We start from the raw sequence: 21,377 nt of genomic DNA on the forward strand, positions 1-21,377 counted from the left end.
TTAGGCCCTTGGACTTGCTTTCCTTCATTTAAACCTGGCAAGCCTCTGGTAACACTGCCTGAGCTGCATGTTGTCCTTGCACAGCAGGAGGAGGCTGCTGCTCAATGCAGAGCCAGCTCACAGAGCGACGGCTCTCCAGCAAGCCTCAAACTGCAGCAGAGGCTGATGGCGATGAAGGTTCTGGACAGGAACAGCCACGGTGCTGGGACAAGCCCTCCTTTTACAGATCTGCTAACACCAGCACAGAGCCAAAAAATGGAGAAGTAGGAGACAAGAATGGAAAACCAGATGGGAGCAATTTGTCCTGGCTGTTCTCATGAACATCTTCCAGGGAAGAGTGATTAGCCTTATTAACTGATTAAGCGATTAATTAACTGATGAACTGAAATTATGGATCAAGGATCAAATGATTGCAAGCAAGTGTATTTTGAGTACTCTTCCGGGAAATGATGTATCTCACGTGCCTTTAACGAAAGCTAGAGGCCAGGCGGCAAACCATCTGCAGCAGCGGCGTGCGGGGTCAGCAAGGCAGGACGCAAGGTGCAGGCAGATATGGAGGCCTGGCTGCAGCACGGCACAGGAGACGGGAGGTGCAGTGCCTGGCGCAAAGCAGAAAGCAAGACAGACCCACTCCCTCCTTTCTTCTAGTAAATTTGACCTAAATGTGGCGGCAAATCTCACCCTCTTCAAGACTGGAATTTTTGCTTTGAGCCTTTCTTCCCTTTTGTAAGAAACTGGAAGGTTATGTCCATGCCCAGAGCAGTGTTTATCCCGCACTGGGCACTCCCTACGCATGCTCTCTCCTCCGACCCAGCCCGTGCCCAACTCTGTCCCCAGAAAAGGTAGTCTGATGGGCTAAGCCCAAACTGCACATAATCTGTCATCTCTGGGAGACAGCAGCAGCGTTACGTTCCCTTTTAAGCACCTCACGCAGGCTCATGGGTGAAGAGGAAGCTCGTGGAAAGGAAGGGCTTTCAGTTTATCCCTCTGTTTCTCATTGCTTCTCTTCATTCATTCCTTAGTCCAGTTTTCTCTTCAGGACTTTTTGCTCCTTTTGTCACCATCTCCTAAGCAGGACATGAGCATAGCAACTCCTTCTGCCAGCCAGCCCCTCTGAGCCCGTTCAGTCCATTGCCCTCACTGAGGCGGGCAAGGGACGGGTGCTGTGGGGGTTGCCTGGAGCTGGGATCGTGCCAAGCCACCACCAGCGACTGGTGAGGCAGTTCCAGCACTAATGATATTTGTCTCTTAAAAGGCTGTTTAGGTGAGACAGTTACAAATTGTATTTTATAAACTGTATTTCTATAAATGGATTTTTTCGCTAGTGGGGAAAAGTGCTTTAATAATCCCACTTCTGATTAATGGCAGGGTGTCTTGGCAAAGCAGCGACTGCTGTGGCTTCAGTTCTTTCTCAAGGAGGAATTACAAGTGGTATATAAAGAAAATGTACACCTCTCTGCCTGGAAAATACTGATCTAGACTCTTCTTAGGTAAAAGATACCCAGTAAAATTCTCTAAAGAGTTAATTTTTAGCCTGTGAGCTAAAGAGATCTGTAAACTGGATCCTGCTCTTTTTAGGGATAGAGAAAATTTCAATCACTCTGGTGTGTGGACACCTGAGATTTGATGATTTATTGCCCTCGCTCCCTGAGAAGAAATACTCTTCCAATTACAGAGGCAGTGCTCTGAGGCACATGCTGTATTAAAAGGTTGGTTCATGGTCTCCTGGAGGGGCTGCAGGGCTGAATTCTAACTTCCAGCCTTAGGCCTGCCCTCCAGCAGATCAAGGAACGCCATCAGGGACAATGCAAAACCTTGAACACCACATTGTGAACACAGCAAGGGCAACTGCAATTCCCACTCTTTGCACATCTTTACTTCTCCAAGAGAAGTGTTTTAACAGCCCCTACAACACGAAGTCGGTTGACTGATCATACAACTACAACCTGCATTTCTACAAAACCATTGCTTAGTTTGGAATATATTTTATTTCAAGAGGCTGCTTGTGTGAGAAAGTTAAGAGGCACAGCATTAAGTCATGTTTCCTGTCCTGACACACGGCTTTATTGATATACTTCTTGTCCAGAGCCCTGTAAGTGCTCTCCATTGAAGTCATAAATCTCTTAACTTCTATCTCTATTTTTCTCTGTGAAAACACAAATTTACCTACCAGACTTCACAGTAATTCCATCTCATGCCTGTAGAACAACCTGGCACAACCAGATGGGTGACTGCATGCTAGTAAACTGAAGTCTTCATCTGACTAAGCTGAGGAACAGTATTTTTGCAATACATGATTTTAGGCCAGCTGATTTGAATTCAAGTTCTTCCAAAGGGGAAAAAAATATTCTTGAGGTTGGGCAGCCCCCTGCGTGGTCACAAAGCCCAAGTTATCTTCATGAGATCAGAGGATAAACAGGAAGGGTGTAGACAATGTAAGCTGCCCCACTGCTATCAGGCGGGTCAACTACACCACAGCCATTCCCAACAGATATTTGCTTGCCGCAGCCTTATCTACTTCTGCTAAGAGAAGTTCAACGTTTTTAGGAAGTTTAATCATCATTAGAATTAAAAAATCATAGAATAATTAAGGTTGGAAAAGACCTCTAGGATCACCAAGTCCAACCATCAGCCCAACACCACCTTGTCTCTTAAACCATGCCCTGAAGTGCCACTTCTACACATTTTTTGAACACCTCTAGGGATGGTGACTCCACCACTTCTCTGGGCAGCCTCTTCCAATGCCTGACCACCCTTTCAGTAAAGAAATTGTTTCTAATATCCAACCCAAACCTCCCGTGATGCAGCTTGAGGCCATTTCCTCTTGTCCTACCGCTAGTGACTTGGGAGAGGAGACCAGCCCCCACCTCGCTACAACCTCCTTTCAGGCAGTTGTAGAGAGCGATAAGGTCTCTACAACCGGAGGTCTCCACGGCCGGAGGAGATGTTTCTGACACCCCCCCATGGTTTGTCCCAGCTGCCGCGCTTCCAGCCGAGACAGAAAATAATGTTTCAAGATAGTAACGTGAAGCACAGCGGCCGGGCGGAACGTGCCACAGGGGGCGCTCGCTCCACCCGCCGCGCGCCTCGGTGACTCTAGCCCGGCCCTCCCGCAGCTCTATGGCCCTGGCGTACAGCCTACTCCCCTGGGAGGGAGGCGCTTTACGGCAGCCGCGCTCCGCCCCTGCCGCCGGCCTCTGTTTTTGTGGTGGTGTTTTTTTTTTATTTTATTTTACGACAGCGGCGCTCGGCGGCCCTGATGTCGCGTGGTGATGACGTCGAGGGCGGGACGGGGCCGTGCGCGGCCTCTTTCCTCGCCGCCCGCTGTCGCCGCATCCACTGCCATCGGGGCTGCTACGGGGCCGCGCAGGTGAGCGGGGTGTTGAGGCTGCCCCCCCTGACCTACCGGCACCCGCCCGTGGGCATCGGGACCCCCGGCCCCGCCCCGGCGCTGCCACTGGTTCCGGTGGGGGCCGGGTTCCCGCCCCTCCCCCCCTTCCCCCCCCCCCCCCCACCGGTGGCGGTGGTGGCCGGGGCTCCCCGCACCCCCTCGCCACGCCCCGGCCGCTCCCCTGGGCGCCGGCCCGTCTGGCGGAGGCGAGTTCCCCTCACGGTGGCACCGCGCCCTGGCCTGTGCCGGGGTCAGGGCGGCGGTCCCCGGTGCCCTCCTTGCAGCGGGCGGGGCACACCGGGCGGCAGCTGAGGGTTTGGGGGTTGTTTCTTGCTTTTTCTCTGTTCTAGAAGTTTAAAAAATGGCAAAGTTTGTGACCCCCGTGATCCAGGACAACCCCTCCGGCTGGGGCCCTTGTGCCGTACCCGAGCAGTTCAGGGACATGCCCTACCAGCCCTTCAGCAAAGGAGACCGCCTGGGAAAGGTACCTCAGCCGTGCCACGGTGCGTCGGGCTGCTGCTGGATGAGCCCTGCCCACCTTCTGGCATCCCACCCCTGCATGCTGCTGCCGGTTTTTGCTTCTCACTACCATTCTGACACCATTTGCAGTCCATCCTAACGCTTGGTACAGTTGTGAACAATTAGCAGGGTTGGCAAGCAGAGGTGGGAGTTGAAAGGATTAGCTCTGGAGCATAGAGCACTGGTTGCTTTTGCTGCTTGAAGTTCTGCGTATATTAAGTCGGGAGGGGGGAACTGCTGGGTTAATAGTCACTGACTTTGACTGTTTATGCTTGTCCTCAGGTGGCCGATTGGACAGGAGCCACATATCAGGATAAAAGATACACAAGTACGTGTTGCCTGCTGGCTGCTCCTGTGGTTTATTTCCTATGAAGTTTTCTTCAAGCGTCATCCCTGCTTTCATGTCTCACGCCAGCTCTGGTGGTTACCTGCACGCCTCAGCAAGAGAGGCTTTGTCAGTGAGGAAGCGTGCCTCGCCCTTGCAAGAGCTCCATGGGGCTCTCCCTGTCCTTAGGGCTTGCTCCTTATTTCTGTGCTGCCTCATGACTGGGACTTCTCAAGGGGGCCTTGGAGGGGGGAGGAAGCATGCTGGCTTAAGGCAGGAGTCCCATTTTACGCGACATAGGTGAAGGCAGTCAGAGGGATTTCTGGGGGAGAAAGGGGCAAAGTGTCAGGGCTTTTTTCCTAGAAGCTTGGTGTCAAGACGCTTTGTTTCATTTCCAGACAAGTACTCGTCGCAATTTGGTGGCGGAAGTCAATATGCGTATTTCCATGAGGAGGATGAGACTAGCTTCCAGCTGGTGGATACAGCACGAACGCAGAAAACAGCATACCAGAGGAATCGTATGCGATTTGCACAGGTAACCTGTGTTTTCAGGAACAGGCTCAAAGAAGAGCTTCAGCAGCATGGAATTATTTTACAACTAAAATGTTCTGATGGGTTTTTTTCTTCATTTCTGCAGAGGAACCTTCGGAGAGACAAGGACCGTCGGAACATGCTGCAGTTCAGCATGCAGACGCTGCCAAAGAGCGCCAAGCAGAAGGAGAGGTGAGGCCGCAGATACGAGCATACTGTGCTTGGGTTGGAGTGTGGGAACATACGGTTGATAAATTTGTTAGAGTTGTTAAGCAACTGTAACAGAACCCCCTATAGTGAACAGTCAGCAAAGAGGAATTTCAGGATAATTCAAGTCTGACGTTCTGCTGATGACACTGATAATTGTAAGCACAGCTTTCAAACAGCTGTTGAAGAATTGCAAAGGATTTTTGAATCATGTTTAGAAAGCAAACATGATATTCTAAAGCAGAGCATACCCTTTCTGAAAAGGGCGTTGCAGTCTTTGCAGATGAAAAATATTGAAAATGCTGCTCAGAATAAAGAACAGAGCTTTTCATACCTTGGGCATCTTGATCGACAGGTCAGCAAATGGCTCAGTGGCCCAGTGCCTGAAAGCATTGCTCCTCTGGTGGTGGTAATTTGGAAGCGTAGGAATGGTTGTGGCACGTATGCGTCGAGAACCTCTCTTCATGGCTTTCCCCATATTTGTCATTTTAGAGATCGTTTGCGCCTACAAAAGAAGTTTCAGAAGCAGTTTGGAGTGAGGCAGAAATGGGACCAAAAATCACAGGTAAACCTGCAAGCTTTCTGTGCCCTGTGTTGGTTTGTTTTCTCCATCTGTGCTCGCGTGGTGGCTCCTCTTGCGCAAATCCTGATGTTCTGTGTCTCTGTTTCTCCCTGCCCTGCCTCTGGCTGCACAGCAGAAGCCTCGTGACTCCTCTGTTGAAGTTCGCAGCGACTGGGAGGTGAAAGAAGAGATGGATTTCCCTCGGCTGATGAAGATGCGCTACCTGGAGGTGTCAGAGCCACAAGACATGTGAGTTCCTAAAGCAGCGGTGCACTTGCTTCCTGAACTGACGGGATTTTGGGGGAGCAGGAGGGCGAGGGGCTCCTGGCCTGCTCCCAGTGTTCTCACTGAGGTGCCCAAAGCAGGGGCAGGTAATAGAACATCCAACAGAGCCCTCAGTCCCGTGTGGTTTGTGGGTGGTGTCATCTGTAGCAGGGAACGTATCAAGGTGGTCCTCTTACCTCTGCAGAGAGTGCTGCGGAGCCCTAGAATACTATGACAAAGCCTTTGACCGCATTACAACAAGGAATGAGAAACTACTGAGGAGCATTAAGCGCATCTTCCATACGGTCACCACTACTGATGACCCAGTTATCCGAAAGGTATGTTTACTGGTTTGTAAAACCCAGTAGTGTTTTTCTCGGTGTGTGCTGGTGTTAAGAGACCAGCTGTCACCAGCAGACCGAAGTTAAGAGAAGGGCAGAGAAATGGCAGATCCTTGAGCCTGCAAAGGAAAAGAAGCATTAGCTGGTGTCATTATTTTTAGGTAGGTCCCAGGCAGAGCTAGATTAATGCAAAACTAGGAATACAGGCCAAGGAAAAGCTGTCATTTTGGAAAGGCAAGCGGACCAGTACTTGAGCTGCGTTGGGAAAGAAACTTCCACGTCAGAGACCTGGTTCTTTGGGTTTCTGGTTTGGGAGATAGGAAGGCTCAGAGGTATATCTCTGACCCGGTCAGCAATGAGGAGCCATGCCTTTTTCCCCAACAGAACTCACTTCACATTTTGTAGTGGGTTTCTTAATACTTGCTTGTTTGGGTGAGGGTGAGCCTGTATTGCTGGGTGGTACCTCAGGTTTTGCCTGGCAGTCAGTGGTAATGTACCTACCAGTCCTGCTTCCTCAGTGTGGGAGAAGAAATTCATGATCTGGTTTGCTAACACTTCCGCTCTTGGCTGGGGAAGGGAAGGTGTTTGTGTAAGTGTTGCTGAAACACTGTTTTCTCCTCCTCTGTCCCATAGCTGGCGAAGACCCAAGGGAATGTATTTGCCACGGATGCCATCCTGGCCACACTGATGAGCTGCACTCGCTCTGTCTATTCCTGGGACATCATTGTCCAGAGGGTTGGATCCAAGCTTTTCTTTGACAAGAGGGACAATTCTGATTTTGGTAAGGAAAAGGCCTGAAAGAACCTGCTGTTACAGTAGCTAGAGAGTCTAGTTTTCTTTATGGGCTTTTTTTTATTTTGAGTTCATTCTATGTCTCAGTGTCCAGACCAAGACACCTGGAACAAGTTGATAACTAGTAGCTGTGAGGGTAACTTCAATATTGGTCTGCTCTGGTGTGAGGCTAGAGATTCGCTGAAGCTGACATAGTTATTCCCCTGAGTAAAACCACTTGTGTCTGGTTTTCTACGCAGACCTCCTGACCGTGAGTGAAACTGCCAATGAACCGCCACAGGAAGAGGGCAACTCCTTTAATTCTCCACGCAACCTTGCCATGGAAGCTACCTACATCAACCATAACTTCTCCCAGCAGTGTCTGAGGATGGTAAGGTCGAGCAGCACTGGGTAGTAGGGTCTGTGTGTCAGTCTCAAGAAGAGACTTTAAGGCTGCTTTAATCCAGCACAGAAGCGTTTTAATTGTCAGAGGTATGTTACACTGATGTTCTTACAGTTTTGAAAGAGGTGGGATTACTTCTGTGAGCAGTGTGACTTTGTTGCAGAAAGATTTTCACCTTTATTCCACAGAGAAGAAATCCCACTCCTGCTGGTGAAGCAGGCAGGCTTTTGAGTACACTTAGTGAAGCTGAAGTGCCAGTGGACATGCTGCTTTCAGCAAAGTGACTGATGTGAAGATGAGGCTTTTCATCAGCTGTCTTAATATTTTAGTGTTTTTCTACATAAGGGAAATTAGCCGCTCTTGCTATAAGAGAATGCTTATCCCGTAGGGGAGAGCTCCCTCAGGTTTTTTTCCCTGACGTGCCCTTCTGTTTTCTTCTGCAGGGAAAGGAGAAATACAAGTTCCCCAACCCAAACCCTTTTGTGGAGGACGACATGGATAAAAACGAAGTAGCCTCTGTAGCATACAGGTGTGTCGATATCTCTCTGATGCCCAGCTGTGGCAAGGGGGCAGGATGTCGGTGTGATACAGAGGCAAAATGAGTCAGGAGTGTTATTGATAAAAGCTTCTCCATGAGAGGGATTCCTGGACATCCTCACATTGACCAGACGGAGGAAGAAATTATTTTGTTGGGTGTGTGGATCTGGAAGAGAACAGGGGTCAGAAATAACCAGTTGGATTGTTTGTTGGCAGATACCGAAGGTGGAAGCTGGGAGATGATATAGATCTCATTGTCCGCTGTGAACACGATGGTGTGATGACAGGAGCAAATGGAGAAGTGTCTTTCATCAACATCAAAACACTGAACGAGTGGGATTCCAGGGTGAGGAAGAACGAGGTCCTAAAGCTAGGTCTAACTGCTTCACTGCTGCCTGACACGCCAGGTAGAGCAGGAAAGACGAGACAAACGTGGTGGTGTCCCCCAGGTGCTTATGTTCCACCAAAGGCCCATAACTTTGGTGGGCAAGTGGTGCTGATAGGATTCTCCCCTGAGATGTGAGGTAGTGGGTTTGAACCCTCTTTTCCCCAGGTGTTTGGGACAGTAGCCAGTCTGTTCCCATGCTTCCCTCACAAACTTCCAAACCAGGGCCACAAATGTTGGCGGATCTCTGCTCTTTGGTTTTCTCCCTTTCCGGTTCATGCGCTTTCCCTGTAGGTTGCAGTTCACGTTCACTCATATGGTAGCATAAGGCAGATAGAAGAAACTTCTTTACGTGTTGTCAGGATGGCTGAAGAGGTGACGGCTGCCGGCTAGGGTCAGTTGAACTAGCTTTGATTCTCTTCCCAGTATTGCAATGGAGTAGACTGGCGCCAGAAGCTGGACTCTCAGCGAGGAGCTGTGATTGCCACAGAGCTAAAAAACAACAGCTACAAATTAGCCCGCTGGACGTGCTGCGCGCTGCTGGCTGGATCAGAGTATCTTAAACTTGGGTAAGATGGGGGTTTTCACACCAAACATCTTTCAGGTGTGTTTTCCGTGATTTAACCCAGTATGGTGAACGTGAACCACCTGTAGAACGAGGCATTTGTTAACTCAGTTCTGCTGATTCTTCAGCCCTAGTTTCCGTCCTCAGATAACGGGGCTGATGCATTTGCATCTGTTTTAAGTACAAACTCCCTGCTGCAATCATGCTGTTGCTTAATTATTATCTGTGGGACTAATTCTCCATCTTTTGTACCACTCCATCTGATTTGGGGTAGTGGTACCTTACTGGCTGACAGCTCGTAGCCCGGAGATCCTCTTAGCTTTCAGTGTTGGAGTATTAGGATTTTTCAGCCCAGAAAGCAAAACCAGATGGATCACAAAGCTTTTTCTGCTCGTTGGACTTAACCTCCTGATTCCCCGCTGGTTCCTTCTTGTCCCTCTCCCCCTGCCCCTCCCCAGGTACGTATCCCGCTACCACGTGAAGGACTCTTCCCGCCATGTGATCCTGGGGACACAGCAGTTCAAGCCCAATGAGTTTGCCAGCCAAATCAACCTGAGCATCGAGAACGCCTGGGGCATCCTGCGGTGCGTCATTGACATCTGCATGAAGCTGGATGAGGGGAAGTACCTCATCCTCAAAGACCCCAACAAGCAGGTGATCCGGATCTACAGCTTGCCTGATGGCACCTTCAGCTCTGATGAAGATGAGGAGGATGAGGAGGAAGAAGAGGAAGAGGAAGGTTTGTAGCATACTTTGTGATTTATACTTTTAAGGGACCTACTGGTCTGGATAAGAAGGGGGTGATCTGTGATAAAGACCAAGTTGGAATGGTGAGGTCTGACCAGTGCAGTGACAGGAGAGGGTGAGACCAGAGAATGTGGAGGCTGGGGCTCGACGTGGTGGAGATGGTGCGTGTGATGCAGGGAGTGCTCAGCTGGAACCAAAAAGAGCCGAGAGGTGGAATGTTGTGCCTCTGTGTGGGCGCTGAGCGGGACAGGTCTTCGCAGGACCCAGGGCTGGAGCACCAAGCGGGAGCATGAAGCCTGCTGAGGGGCCCCTCCTCCTGTGGCCCCAGGATTGGGGGCGGGGGGGGGAGGGTGCCGATTTTGGCTGGTACTGGGGTATTTTTTTTAACTATGGGTTTAGAAATGGGAGTGACTGTAAGATGACACATCTAAAGCGCAGGGTGACCTAGCCTGACTGAGTCAGTGACAGCTTTTGTAAAGTGAGTGATGTTGAGCGATTGCTGGGGGGTCAGTGGTGGCGGCGCGGTGTCAGCCGCTGCCTTCGCTTCAATGCCTGAAACCACCTGCGATCCCCAGCACCAACAGTGGAGAGTGGGAAACAGTTTGACCTGCAGCTCCTTGCTTCTGTGATATGAAACAGATCTTCCAGCTTTTTGGTTTGGGCTGTGAACTCAGCCTGGCTGCTCTGGGGTTTGTTAGTGAAAGCCTGGGTTGCTGAGGAGTGTAAATTGTGTCATTCTAAATGTAGGGGCAGGTTTGTGGGGAGGGGGGCCATGGGCAGGCTGAGGTGGGACGAATCCCTCTGAAGCAGCTGGTTTTTTTTTTTGGTTCTTTGTGGCGTTTCCTCACCAGAGAGGGTTGGGCTGGGGGCCTCTGGGGGGGTTTCTCTCCCCACTTTCCTTGTCATGGCTGTTTCTCTTCTCTTCCAGAGGAGGAGAGCTGAGCCCCACGGCCTGCCTGGGGCCGCAGGCAGCGCGTCCTCCCCGACTCTGCCGCAGCTCAGCGATGGGTGTGGGTCGGGGGCGGACACAAAACGCAATAAAGTTTCTTCTGCTGGATGAGATCGTGCTCTCTGTGTGTGTGACCGGGCGCGGGGGGAGGGTGGGCCGGGTTCGGGTTACCGCCGCTGGAGCCGGCGTGAGATAAGTCGCGGCGGCTGCGCCCGCGCCTGCCCCTTTAAGCCGGGCCCCTCCTCCACCGACACGTGGTAGGCGCGCCATGGCGCCGGCGGGAAGCGGCAGGCGGCGTCACGTGACGCGGCGCGGGGTGGTGGCGGCTCGGTGCAGAGGGCGCGCGTTACCCCTCCCCTATCCCGCCCCCCTCCGGGCGCGTGCGGCGCGGGAGGAGCGGCGCGGCGCAGGTGCGGCCGTTGGCGGGACGGGCCCGGCGGCGGCGGTGGCTCCGCGCGCCAGGTGCGCCGCGCGTCACGTGCGGCGCCTCGCGGGTGGCGGCCACGCCCCGCACGCTATTGGGCGGGGGCGTGCTGGGGAGGGAGGGAGGGGGCGCATCGGGGCCGAGGCCGGTCCCTATTGGCGGGGGAGGGAGGGTAGCGCGGGGCGCGCCGTCTCCCGTTGGCTGGTGGGCTCGCGCCTCCCTTTCCCGCGCAGTTGGGGCGCGGAAGCGCTGCGGAGGCTTGCGGCCGTTAGCTCACAGGTGCTGCCCCGCCCTGCCGCCCGCTGGCCCCAGGCTGCCCGCTATTGGCTGGGGCAGGGCGCCCTGCGTGCCGTGTGGCTGGAGGGCCAGGGCCCCCTTGTTGCTATTGGCTCTCAGGGAACGGGTCCCCGCCCCGCGGCCCCACCCCAGAGCCCCACCCCAGCCTGGGGCCCTGAGGGGCGGTGGTGGCACCATGGTGGCCGAGCTGGGGCGTCTCGCGTGACGCCTGCCGGTTCTCTCCCCCGCAGGGGCGGCCGTCCCAGCCCCGCCATGGCCCTGGCAGGCTGCGGGATGCTCCTGGGGCTGGCCCTGCACTTCGGTAGCCTGCGCGGGGCGAGCGGCGCCCCTTCCCTCTACCACGACTACTGCATCATCGGGGCCGGCCCCTCGGGCTTGCAGGCGGCCTATTTTCTCCAGCGAGCCGGCCGGGACTACATCGTCTTCGAGCGGAGCCACGCTCCTGGCAGCTTCTTTGCCCTCTACCCTCGCCACCGCAAGCTCATCAGCATCAACAAGCGCTACACGGGCAAATCCAACAGCGAGTTCAACCTCCGCCACGACTGGAACTCGCTCCTCAGCCACGACCGCCGGCTGCTTTTCCGACGCTATTCCCGCGACTTCTTCCCCGACGCCGACGCGATGGTGCGTTACCTGGAGGATTTCGCTTCCCTGCTGAAGCTGCGGGTTCAGTACAACACGGCCGTCGTCCACGTGACGCTGGAGAGGGACAGCCAGGCCTGGAACGGCCACTACTTCCTCCTGACCGACCAGGACAGGCAGAACTATAAGTGCAGGTAATGGGCGAACCCAGGGCTAGCCACACCACTCTCTGTGGGTGCCTTCAAGTCACAAAATCATAGAATAAATTAGGTTGGAAGAGACCCACAAAGGTCGTTCTGTCCAAGCCCCCCGCCCCAAGCAGGGCCAGCAGCGTCAGGTTGCTCAGAGCCTTACCCAGTGGAAGCTTGAGTATTTTCAAGGGTGGAGGTTTTACAGCCTCTCAGAGGCTTCAGCACCATCACCAGGGCTTAACCACCATCACAGGGAAAAACAGGGATCGGCGGGGCAGGTGGGTGGGTGGAATAACTGCTCTTGGGAAGGCATTGCCTTCCACGAGGAATGTTATGCCTCGGACTGCTGAGGCGCTGGCAGGGCAGACCAAACTGGCTGTGATTGCCATCGCTGCAGTTTCCATGCTTGATATGTAAGCTTGAAATCACTTTTGTTTTATCACTAAATAATTGCTCTCTGTGAAAAAAAAAACCCAACTTGGCCGTACTTGTAGCCACTGCTGCCTTTATTACAAACTCGGGTGAGTCAGTGCAGCAACACCTCACTGTCGGTAACCCACATGTGCTTAGTATTTAGTACCAGTATTTAAAAGCATGTCCCAGACAGCTGAAGCCCTGGGTTAGTAGAGCCGGCAGGAGGCAACCAGAGAAAAGTGGGGCTGTTGTACTAGAGGGAACTGAAAAATAACCCTGAAGGCTGCTGGTCCTGAATCCCCCTTCCCCTTGTCCTACTCACGCATGTGTATTTTGTACCACTACTGAGCTACGTTCCTAAAAACTGTCTAGATGTTACTCGTGTGAACATATGGTGTATATTTCTCACCTCTCCTGAAAACCTCAGCTCTATGACAGCAGGTCGCGCTGGCTGTCACTTGGAGGTGCGCTGGCTGGCAAGTGCGGAGGGGACAGAAGGCAATTTCGGACACCCACACACCACGAGCAAGTTGTTCTCAGGAGCTGCATGAGCAAGGCTGGGACAGCAGAGAGTGCTGCTAGCCTCGGCTGCCTGCTGTTTCTAAGTCACAAAAATTTCCCTAAGATTCAAGTAAAAGTTCTTCTGGAGAGATATAAAAAGATTATTGTACTTTTAGTATTAACAATTAGTGATGTAGCTAACACATTTTTATGACTAGGAGTTGCATTTTAAAATATTTAAAACATTTTCTGTCCCTCTTAAAAATTACTTTTGTTCTGCTGTACTGAAAAGCAACACAAATTTTAAATCAAAGTAACTTTTTATGCAACATATAATCAACCTGTGTTGATTATATGATATTGATATATATATTATATATATATATTATATATATATATAATATATATATTATATTGATATAATCAAGCTTCAGTATTATATATACTGGCAGTAAGTACATATGAGTAGTATTTGCACATTCATGAACAACAGAGGAAGATGTATATGTACAGCACCCGCACCGACTTTTACTATATGTAACAATGTTCTTAGTCGTCTTCATTAGCCTGAGCGTAGGGAACAGAGGAGCAGGTTATGAGGTGAAGCTGGGGAGAGGTTTCTCTTGAAACCATGACCTGTGCAGCTGATCCAGCACGGCTGCAGGGGGCACATCGCAGCCATCTTCCACAGTGGGAGGAGGAAGGTGTGTGAGACGGAGCAATGGCCCCATTCCCATAACTCCTGCATTCCCTGTGCTATCTTTGTTTTTGCAGCTCTTTGTTGGTCGCCACTGGGACGTGGGTCCCCAATGTGGTAAACTTTCCTGGCTCAGAGTATGTGGAAGGTTATGAGACCGTGTCCATCAACCCAGAGGATTTTGCTGGCCAAACCGTGTTGATCTTGGGCCGAGGGAACTCGGCCTTTGAGACAGCAGAGAACATTCTGGGTGTCACAAATTTCATCCACATGGTGAGCCGGTCCCGCGTGCGCCTCTCGTGGGCCACCCACTACGTCGGGGATCTGAGGTAGGAAACCACTCCTCTTCCTCTTTCTAACGCAGCTGGAGTACAAACAAGGAGAATCACTTCTTGCCCAGGTGACAAGCCGGACTGGCACAGGAGACACCATGGTCCTGGGGGTTGCAGAGGAAACACGGGGCCTTCTATCTTTAGGTCCTTGGCTTAAAGCGGGCCAGGCTGCAGTTGCTGGACACAGGAGCTTGGTGAGAGTTCTTTGGGGTCTGTGTGAAATAGGAAGATGTCCCCTTGGAAACTGTATCATTAAAAAAGGCTGGTTCCCAAGTTGTCCCCTTCTTTGCAATCACAGAGGAGAGCTGAGAGGTTGACTACCTCCTGCAGGGGCATCGAGGCTGTGTTACCAGTGCTGTTCCTGTAAGCCCCGAGGCTCTGTGCATAACCTTTGCACTGAAGGCCACTGCAGGGTGCCTGGTAAAGATGTCCCATTTTCAGCAGCTGAGACAGAACTGTGGATCCCACCTCTCCTCCCTTCTTTCTGCCCTTCTTACCTTTTCCTTCTTTTTGTAGAGCAATTAACAATGGCCTGCTGGACACCTACCAGTTGAAATCTCTGGATGGGCTTCTGGAGGGCGACCTGGAAGATCTGGCTATTGTGAAGGACAAGAAAGGGAAGCTGCACATCACGCTCCGGTTCTACCTGGAGAATAGGAACACCAGCGCAGGCATCGATTCCATCACCCTTCCACAGGACGAACTGGATAATTTTGCCACCCGCGCACCTTACGACCGTGTCATCCGTTGCCTGGGCTGGAAGTTTGACTTCTCTATCTACAACAGGTGAGGGAGAACCAGGATCTCCAGGGAAGCAGGCATTTAGAGGGAAGGGCCCGAGTAGGGAGGAAAGGGTAGGCAGGTCCTCTCCTGGCAGCATTGCCTGGACCTCCATGTGCCCTGAGCTACCTGGTGCTGCACAGTCCTTTGTTTACCCTGCAGCTACAGCCATGTCCTGGTGGGAGAGTGTGTGCCACTGCCCGCTAACCAAAAGGCTCTAGGGCTAAGCACATGGCAGTGTTGAGACCTGCACGACGCAGAAACACTTGTGCCTTTAGAACTTAACATTGTGACCTGCCAGATCACATGGAGAAGGCTGGCAATGTTTTGTGTTTGGGGTTTGGTTTTTTTTTTTGGAATGAGGATGGTACAGGTACAGATCGCTACAGAAAGGTTTTGTCTGCTTTTTTTTCCCCTGAGGATGTAACCTTCACTCTACCTTGGTTTGTCTCCTAGTACATCCCACAGCTGAAAATGATACTGCAAACTTCACTGTCTTCCAGAATTCACTGTCAGTGGCTCAGGCCACCTGATCGTGTCCAGAGCTACCTCGAGATAAGCACCCTTGTCTTCTGGAAGATTGTCGTTGTAGTAGTAAATCCCACTGAAGGCAGGGGGGGCATGAAGCAGTGTCTTGCAGTGGCTACGATCTAATCTGTGTCTTAACAGGAAACCCTTTTTATTTTTCCACGCCCGCCCTTCCTGACAGCCTGCTATTCTCTTTTGCGCGCTAGATCCCTGGGACTGATGACAGGAAAAGGGAATAAAAAGAAGTATCCGCAGATCAAACCCAGCTACGAGTCCAAAGGCACTCGGGGGCTTTTTGTTATTGGCACTGCTAGCCATTCTGTTGACTTCAGGAAATCTGCTGGGGGCTTCATCCATGGATTCCGGTATACAAGTGAGTACTGGGGTGTACAGAAGGGGCAGAGGTGGGAATTGTTCCCCCCTTCGAAGGAACGGTTCATAGCTTACTGCTGGAAAGAGATCACCCTTAGTCTTATGCTGGCAATAAGAATGGCAAAACACAGCCAAGCTACAGCTGTGTCATCTGAAGTGGAGGGAAAGTGACTTGGGGTCATATCTGAAGTTTTTGGTTGTCTGTCTTTGTTTTGTCTTGTGTCTCTCTTGCCCATTGTCTCTTATTTATGTAACACAATAGATTCCTGCCTGCCAGATGCTCTGCCTCGTGACAGACTGTGGGTGAGAGGTCTGTGCTGTGGAGTTAAAACCCAGTGGCTTTGGGCAGTAGAGAGAATTTCCATCTCGATGTGTGTGTGTGCCCATCCTTATCGTTAAAGTACTGCTCAGAAGTAATGAAATATCCCCAAGGGCCCCCCCACCCCCTCACCAACCACTTAGCATCATATCAGCGGTTGGAGGGCATCTCCACTGCAGTTACCAGCAATTGGGGTGGGAGATCCTGAGCACGGATGAGCTGTAGAGCTTATTTATTGCATCCTGCCAGTATCCATGTGTGCTGCAGCAGAGCCATCAGATTTCTTAAAAGCATAAGCTCGGATTTTTAAATAATCTGTCTTTGTTTCTCTCAATGTCTTAGCTCGGGCAGTCCACCGCCTATTGGAAAACCGTCACCATGGTGTCCCCTGGCCATCTACTGTCTACCCTATTACACAGCTGACCAATTCCATCATCAAGCGGGTGAACGAGGCCTCAGGCCTCTACCAGATGTTCGGTATCCTGGCTGACATCATACTGCTGAGAGAGTGAGTGAGTGAGTAATTATTTCCAGCACTGCACTCCATCGTTTCATTCCTTTTTCTTTACCATTGCTTCCCATGGTGCCACCACACAAATTGCTCCATTGCTGCCTAAGGATGTTAGTGTCACGTAGGCACCCACCTCAAAACCTGTACCACTGCCGTGACTTGTGCCAGTATCCCCAATTCTGCTAATTTCTTCTTTCTCTTAAGGGGCTGAAATTGTCCAGACCTTCCCTTTAGGCTCAGAGGTATAGTACCCTTTTAACCATCCCTAGGGAAAAGCTTTCCTTGAGCAGTGCTCATGTAGAGAGGAATCCCATTATCCGGGAAAATAATGGAGTCTTGCAACAGTATCTGCAGCCTTCATACACTTTGCTTCGAGTTCAACCCCAGACCTGTAATGACCAAAAATAATTACTGTCTGATGGCTCTTTGGCCTTAGCCTCGAGCAGCGGAGGGGCTGTTGGATTGCAGCTGGCTTTTTTCTGGTGGAAGAGTCTGATAGTTGTGGTTACAATTCACAGGAATGCCACAACATTTGAATATCTGGAAGAATACCCAGTTGGAGTCCTGGCCGAGCTGGAAGGGCAGACGGGGAGAAAGGCTCCCAACGGGCTGTTTGTTGTCATCATGGAGTATGGGAGGAATTTCTCTGGGGCTGACAAGGATGTCTTCTACTATAACCGAGCCGTGGGAGAGGCACAGCATGCCTGGCAGTCCAACTTTTTGCACCCTGTTATTTACTATTACAAACGCCTCCCAACAGGTAAGGTTTCCTGCCTCTCCCTGCTAATTATCTGATACGAGCAAAATGGAGAGGGGTGAAGATACTTCAGAGCCAAAAAAACCGGAGGGTACCTGAAGGCATTGCATACCCTTTTCCTCTGCTTCCTTTGCATCTGTCCTCTGGGACACCTTCCACCAGGTGTGAGCTGAAGAAAAACTTGGGAGTTGGCAAGAAGTTTCCATCAGTCAGACCAATACAAGGCATGGGGTGGTGGGTTTGTACCAGAGACCTCATATTTGAGAAAAGGAACAAAACAGGTGTGCCAGGAGCTGCCCCATTCCCAAAACAAGGAACGTTGCTTTCCTTTTGCTGGCACCCTGCAGGTATTTTGCAGAGTCCCAGCAGATGAGGCTGGGCCGTTTGGTGTTACCGCCAAAAGAAAGCTGCTCTCTGGCCAGCCCAAGCCTGAGAGGTCACACGGTGATAGAGGCAGCCAAAGGCAAGGGTTTGAAGATGAGTGTTACATCCAGCAAACAAACACGCCCAGAATAGATTTCCTTGGGAAGTGAGTGTGCTGAATCTTCATCTCCAGAAACCTAGGGTCAGAGTCCAGCCTGCCTTGCCTGGGAAGAAGTGTGATGTGTAGCATCATTAAAGCTCAGCCTGTCTGGCAGTCCCTGCCCAGGGGAGACAGGAGTGAAATGACAGAAAGTACTGCAGGCAGGGACAAGGGGCAGCTGTGCAGTAGCGGACAGAGCTAGCGGAGGGGATTGCGAATGACAGTAAGGTAGGGATTAAAAAGGTCAGGACAAGAGCTGGAACAGCTGTCGTAGCTGCATTCCACTACCCAAGCTCTTTTTAATGCCATTTCAGTTCTGAGAGATTCCCTTAATGTTCTCTTGGCAGAGCATGAGATGAGACTTCGGCCCCCAGATTGGCCTCTCCCCCGCCCAGATGCCGTCCATCACATTGTGGAGGACTTTCTGACAGACTGGACGGCCCCGAACGCTCACATCCTGCCACTGAGGCGATTTTTGGAGAACTGCCTCAGCACTGACCTGCGCAATTTCTTTGCAGGTAATTCGAGCGCAGGGTTGATGTGACAGGAGAAGGGGGATGCAAGGGACAAGCGACAGAAGTGATCTCTTCTGCAAATAGCTGAGATCTCCCTGTGGTGAGCTGGTGGTCTCGCCACCAGTCACACCTCTTTGATGCACTCCCCAGACAGTGAAAAGTGCCGGTGCTGCGAGCATGTTCCCAAATAGCCTTTGTTCTTGCTTACTACCAGAAAGAGACTTGCCCCAGGCACACACACAGATTTAGGGAAAGGTGTATGAGGTTTGTTTCAGTCCCTTTTTCACCTGCAGCTTTCCTTCCTCCTCCATTATTTGAACATTCCTTTGTGCCATTGGGTACCAGATCTCTTTTCGTGTACTGGAATTGCTTTCCCATGGGAAACAGGAGTGCTGGGATGCGAAAGCTGGAGAGCCTCTGCTGCCTCCCTTCCTGGTCTGAAGACTGGTCTGGAAACTTCCTGCAGGAACCCCATGTGCCACAGAGAGGGAAGCAATCCTGTGGTACTCTAAGATGCCAGAGGGCTGCAAGCTCAAGTCCAGCTCCTTCTCCTCTCGCAGTGCAGACTGGAGATCCCACCTGGCATCTCTGGAGCTCTGCAGAATTGAGTCGATTACTCTGCTGCCATCCAGGGCAGGATGCCAGGCGGGAAACTCCAGTCATCTTCCCTCATCCTCTCTACCTTTTGTTCTGAATGAGTCCTCAAGAGTTTAGGGAATTATTCTCTGATTTTTTATTCTTTTCCCCCCAGAGTCCTGTTTCCTATTTGCTTTCACCCGCCAGAAGCTGCCTCCCTTCTGTCGGCAGGGGTATATGAGAATGCAAGGCCTCGTGGGGAGCGAGAGGCTCCGGCACCATGCAGTGGAAGCTGGCCTGCTGGAGGATTACACTCTCACAGACTTTTTGGGTGACGGACCCCCTGACAGCCACGAAGGGTCACAGGACCATCTGCTGAGAGATAACGTGATACCAGTTCATCCGCTGCAGCATCTTGTTACTGCCAAGGATGAGCTTTAACCTTTCTCACTCCACACTGAAACCCACAGGTGCTGTTGTGACGATATTGTAACAGAGATCCGCAGCAGGATTCCGCCCTTTCCAATCCACCTTTTCCATCCCCATGCCTTCCTCTGATTGTGAGTTGCCAAAGACCTGCTCAGATCTTGCTGTTACAAAGAGGACCAACGTGCTCTAAAGGATAAGTGAGGGACCGAAATCCAGTGATGCTGAGGTTTCCCGCGTTGTCCTTGCAGAGTTCAGAGTTGCCTGAAGGTGGTGTTTGTGTTTATCTCGAGGACCAATATGCGCAGCAACGTCCAGGGGTCGAAGAGAGAGTGCAGGAGCGCCTGGGTAACTTAAAATGTCACATTCCTCTTGTGAGGTGACCTCCTCATCGACTGTGGCAGCGCTGCTGGCTCTCGGGTCCCTGGATGCCGTACGCTGCGTATACTTGAAGATCTGTTTGTGCCCCGAATCCCGAAGCAGTACACCAGGCAAACTTCACAGTATTTTTCCTGCATTTGAGTTAGGGCAGTTGCGTAGCTTGAGCAGAGAGGGGTGGTCTTTTTCTAGTTACCATCTTAGGTGGGATAACTTGTCACTTCCTGAAGAGCACCACAGGAGACCCTTCCCTCCACAGAAGGGTGAGTAGCTTGCCTGGGACGCAGAGACTTCCACCGAGCTCGGCTCCGCTGTCCTCACGTTTTCCTTCTCCTGCACCAAGCAGCCCGAAAGGTTTGCCCCTGTCTTTTATAAAGCATGACCAATACTTCTCCTATTTGCACTATGTCCCATCAAGAACGTTTTGGGTGGACTTTGATGTTGTTAAAATGCTTGTCTTCTGTTTCTTTTATTCCCCTCCAGTCACCTTGTGACCTTACTGACATTGACTGGGAGGCTGTCTGCACTTTATTGCTCCCTCTGTCAATCACCTCTGGTGACATTTGTTTGTCACCTCCCCGTGGGCCCCTTCCCTGGCCCTGGAGTTCCATAGCAACAGCAGTTTTGAGCTTGACATTATGATGTCCCTGTGATTTCTAGGAAGTAGAGGGGGGGCGAGGGGGAAGAGGCTTTTACCTCCACACATGCTTTCCAACCCCTGAGCATCTAGAACAAGGTACCCCTCTGCACCTGTGCTTCCCAGTGACCCAGATGGGGGGGCTGAACCTCCACGTCCCTACAGCTCTCCCAGTCCTTAGAATTCAGCTGCTGTTTCTGCAAAGCCCTTGTTCCTACCCTGCCTCTGCTTTGTGCTTGGGGAGGCTGGGGAGTGGAAGAGGTGAAGGAGGTGACAAATGAGTTCTTGCTCCTCTTTAGGAATAAGTGGCTGTTCCAGTGATGCTGTGGCTGGAAGGTCTTATGTGTTCATGTGTGGCTGGAGAGGGGCAACAACTGCCTTCTCGGCTAGTGCCAATCAGCATCCCTCTGTGGGGCTTTACATCCCATTGCCCCAAGGCCAGGCTGGGAATGGCTCTTGCGGCCTGTAGTTGTCTGGGCGGTGCCACTACTCGCTATGCCCTTGGCACTGTGGGCTTTTCATTTTGGGATTGTCCAGGGGAAGAGAAAGGGCCTGTGGCCGAATCAGGGTGACTGTCTGTCACTGTGAGTCCATTCATTTTCCCTGTACACACCGACAGCCTTGCTGTAGGCATGTGCGGGCCCATCCTCTGTACATTTCTTCTTCCACCCTCAAATTCCCACAAGAGAGCTGCAGCCTCCGTGTTCACAGTGTGTGGGTCACCTCACAGGGTCATTCCCTTCAGAAAAGGAATGATCTGAAAACCATGGCACCTGCTGACCCCTCTGCTATGCTCCCTGCTCCTCTCCCAGGGTTGGATCCGCCGACTCCAAGCCCAGGGGTTTTGCCGCTGCGTGCTTCCAGCAGATCCTGGGGAGTGGGGATCCCTGCTGCTGGGCGAGCGTCGCCCTCCCGGCTTCGCCCCCGCTGGGCCCGACGCCGCCGCCGCCGGCAGCTCCCAACCGTTTCCCGCTGGGCGCTGCGGTTGCGGGGGCGCGGTGAGGCCGCGCTGGTTTGCGGCCGCCGGGGGCAGGAGGGCGGTGGGTTGGTCCCGGTGCCCTGCCCCGCCGTGCGTCCTGCGGGCGGGGCGGCGGCGGGAAAGCGCGCGCCGCCAATCAGC

The 21,377-nt window shown here is 52.1% G+C and overlaps 2 protein-coding genes across 5 annotated transcripts; both read left to right on the forward strand.

Annotated features, from left to right (window-relative positions):
• Positions 1 to 3,263: 3,263 nt before the first annotated feature.
• On the forward strand, positions 3,264 to 10,608 carry EIF3D (eukaryotic translation initiation factor 3 subunit D). 2 transcript variants are annotated; one of them, XM_064455446.1, is made up of 15 exons: positions 3,264 to 3,370; positions 3,742 to 3,875; positions 4,193 to 4,238; positions 4,634 to 4,770; positions 4,873 to 4,958; positions 5,466 to 5,538; positions 5,669 to 5,784; positions 6,005 to 6,137; positions 6,774 to 6,921; positions 7,172 to 7,302; positions 7,758 to 7,843; positions 8,068 to 8,197; positions 8,663 to 8,805; positions 9,260 to 9,540; positions 10,477 to 10,608. In XM_064455446.1, exons 2-15 carry the CDS (start codon positions 3,753 to 3,755, stop codon positions 10,488 to 10,490), a joined length of 1,647 nt encoding a protein of 548 aa, XP_064311516.1. In that variant the 5' UTR covers positions 3,264 to 3,370; positions 3,742 to 3,752; the 3' UTR covers positions 10,491 to 10,608. The 2 variants fall into 2 exon arrangements, with proteins under 2 accessions (XP_064311516.1, XP_064311523.1); XM_064455453.1 differs by having other exon boundaries at positions 5,672 to 5,784.
• A 185-nt stretch (positions 10,609 to 10,793) lies between these two features.
• On the forward strand, positions 10,794 to 20,082 carry FOXRED2 (FAD dependent oxidoreductase domain containing 2). Of its 3 annotated transcripts, none has more exons than XM_064455480.1 (9): positions 10,794 to 10,907; positions 11,449 to 11,994; positions 13,681 to 13,932; positions 14,452 to 14,721; positions 15,450 to 15,616; positions 16,277 to 16,442; positions 16,964 to 17,205; positions 18,073 to 18,243; positions 18,992 to 20,082. In XM_064455480.1, the coding sequence occupies exons 2-9, from the start codon at positions 11,471 to 11,473 to the stop codon at positions 19,255 to 19,257; spliced, it is 2,058 nt and encodes a 685-aa protein (XP_064311550.1). In that variant the 5' UTR covers positions 10,794 to 10,907; positions 11,449 to 11,470; the 3' UTR covers positions 19,258 to 20,082. The 3 variants fall into 3 exon arrangements, with proteins under 3 accessions (XP_064311550.1, XP_064311541.1, XP_064311535.1); XM_064455465.1 differs by having other exon boundaries at positions 10,883 to 10,959; XM_064455471.1 differs by lacking the exon at positions 18,073 to 18,243 and having other exon boundaries at positions 10,809 to 10,907.
• Positions 20,083 to 21,377: the final 1,295 nt, after the last annotated feature.

The sequence above is a fragment of the Phalacrocorax carbo genome, chromosome 1, assembly GCF_963921805.1.
Source record: "Phalacrocorax carbo chromosome 1, bPhaCar2.1, whole genome shotgun sequence".
In the NCBI taxonomy this organism is placed as follows: Eukaryota; Metazoa; Chordata; class Aves; order Suliformes; family Phalacrocoracidae; genus Phalacrocorax; species Phalacrocorax carbo.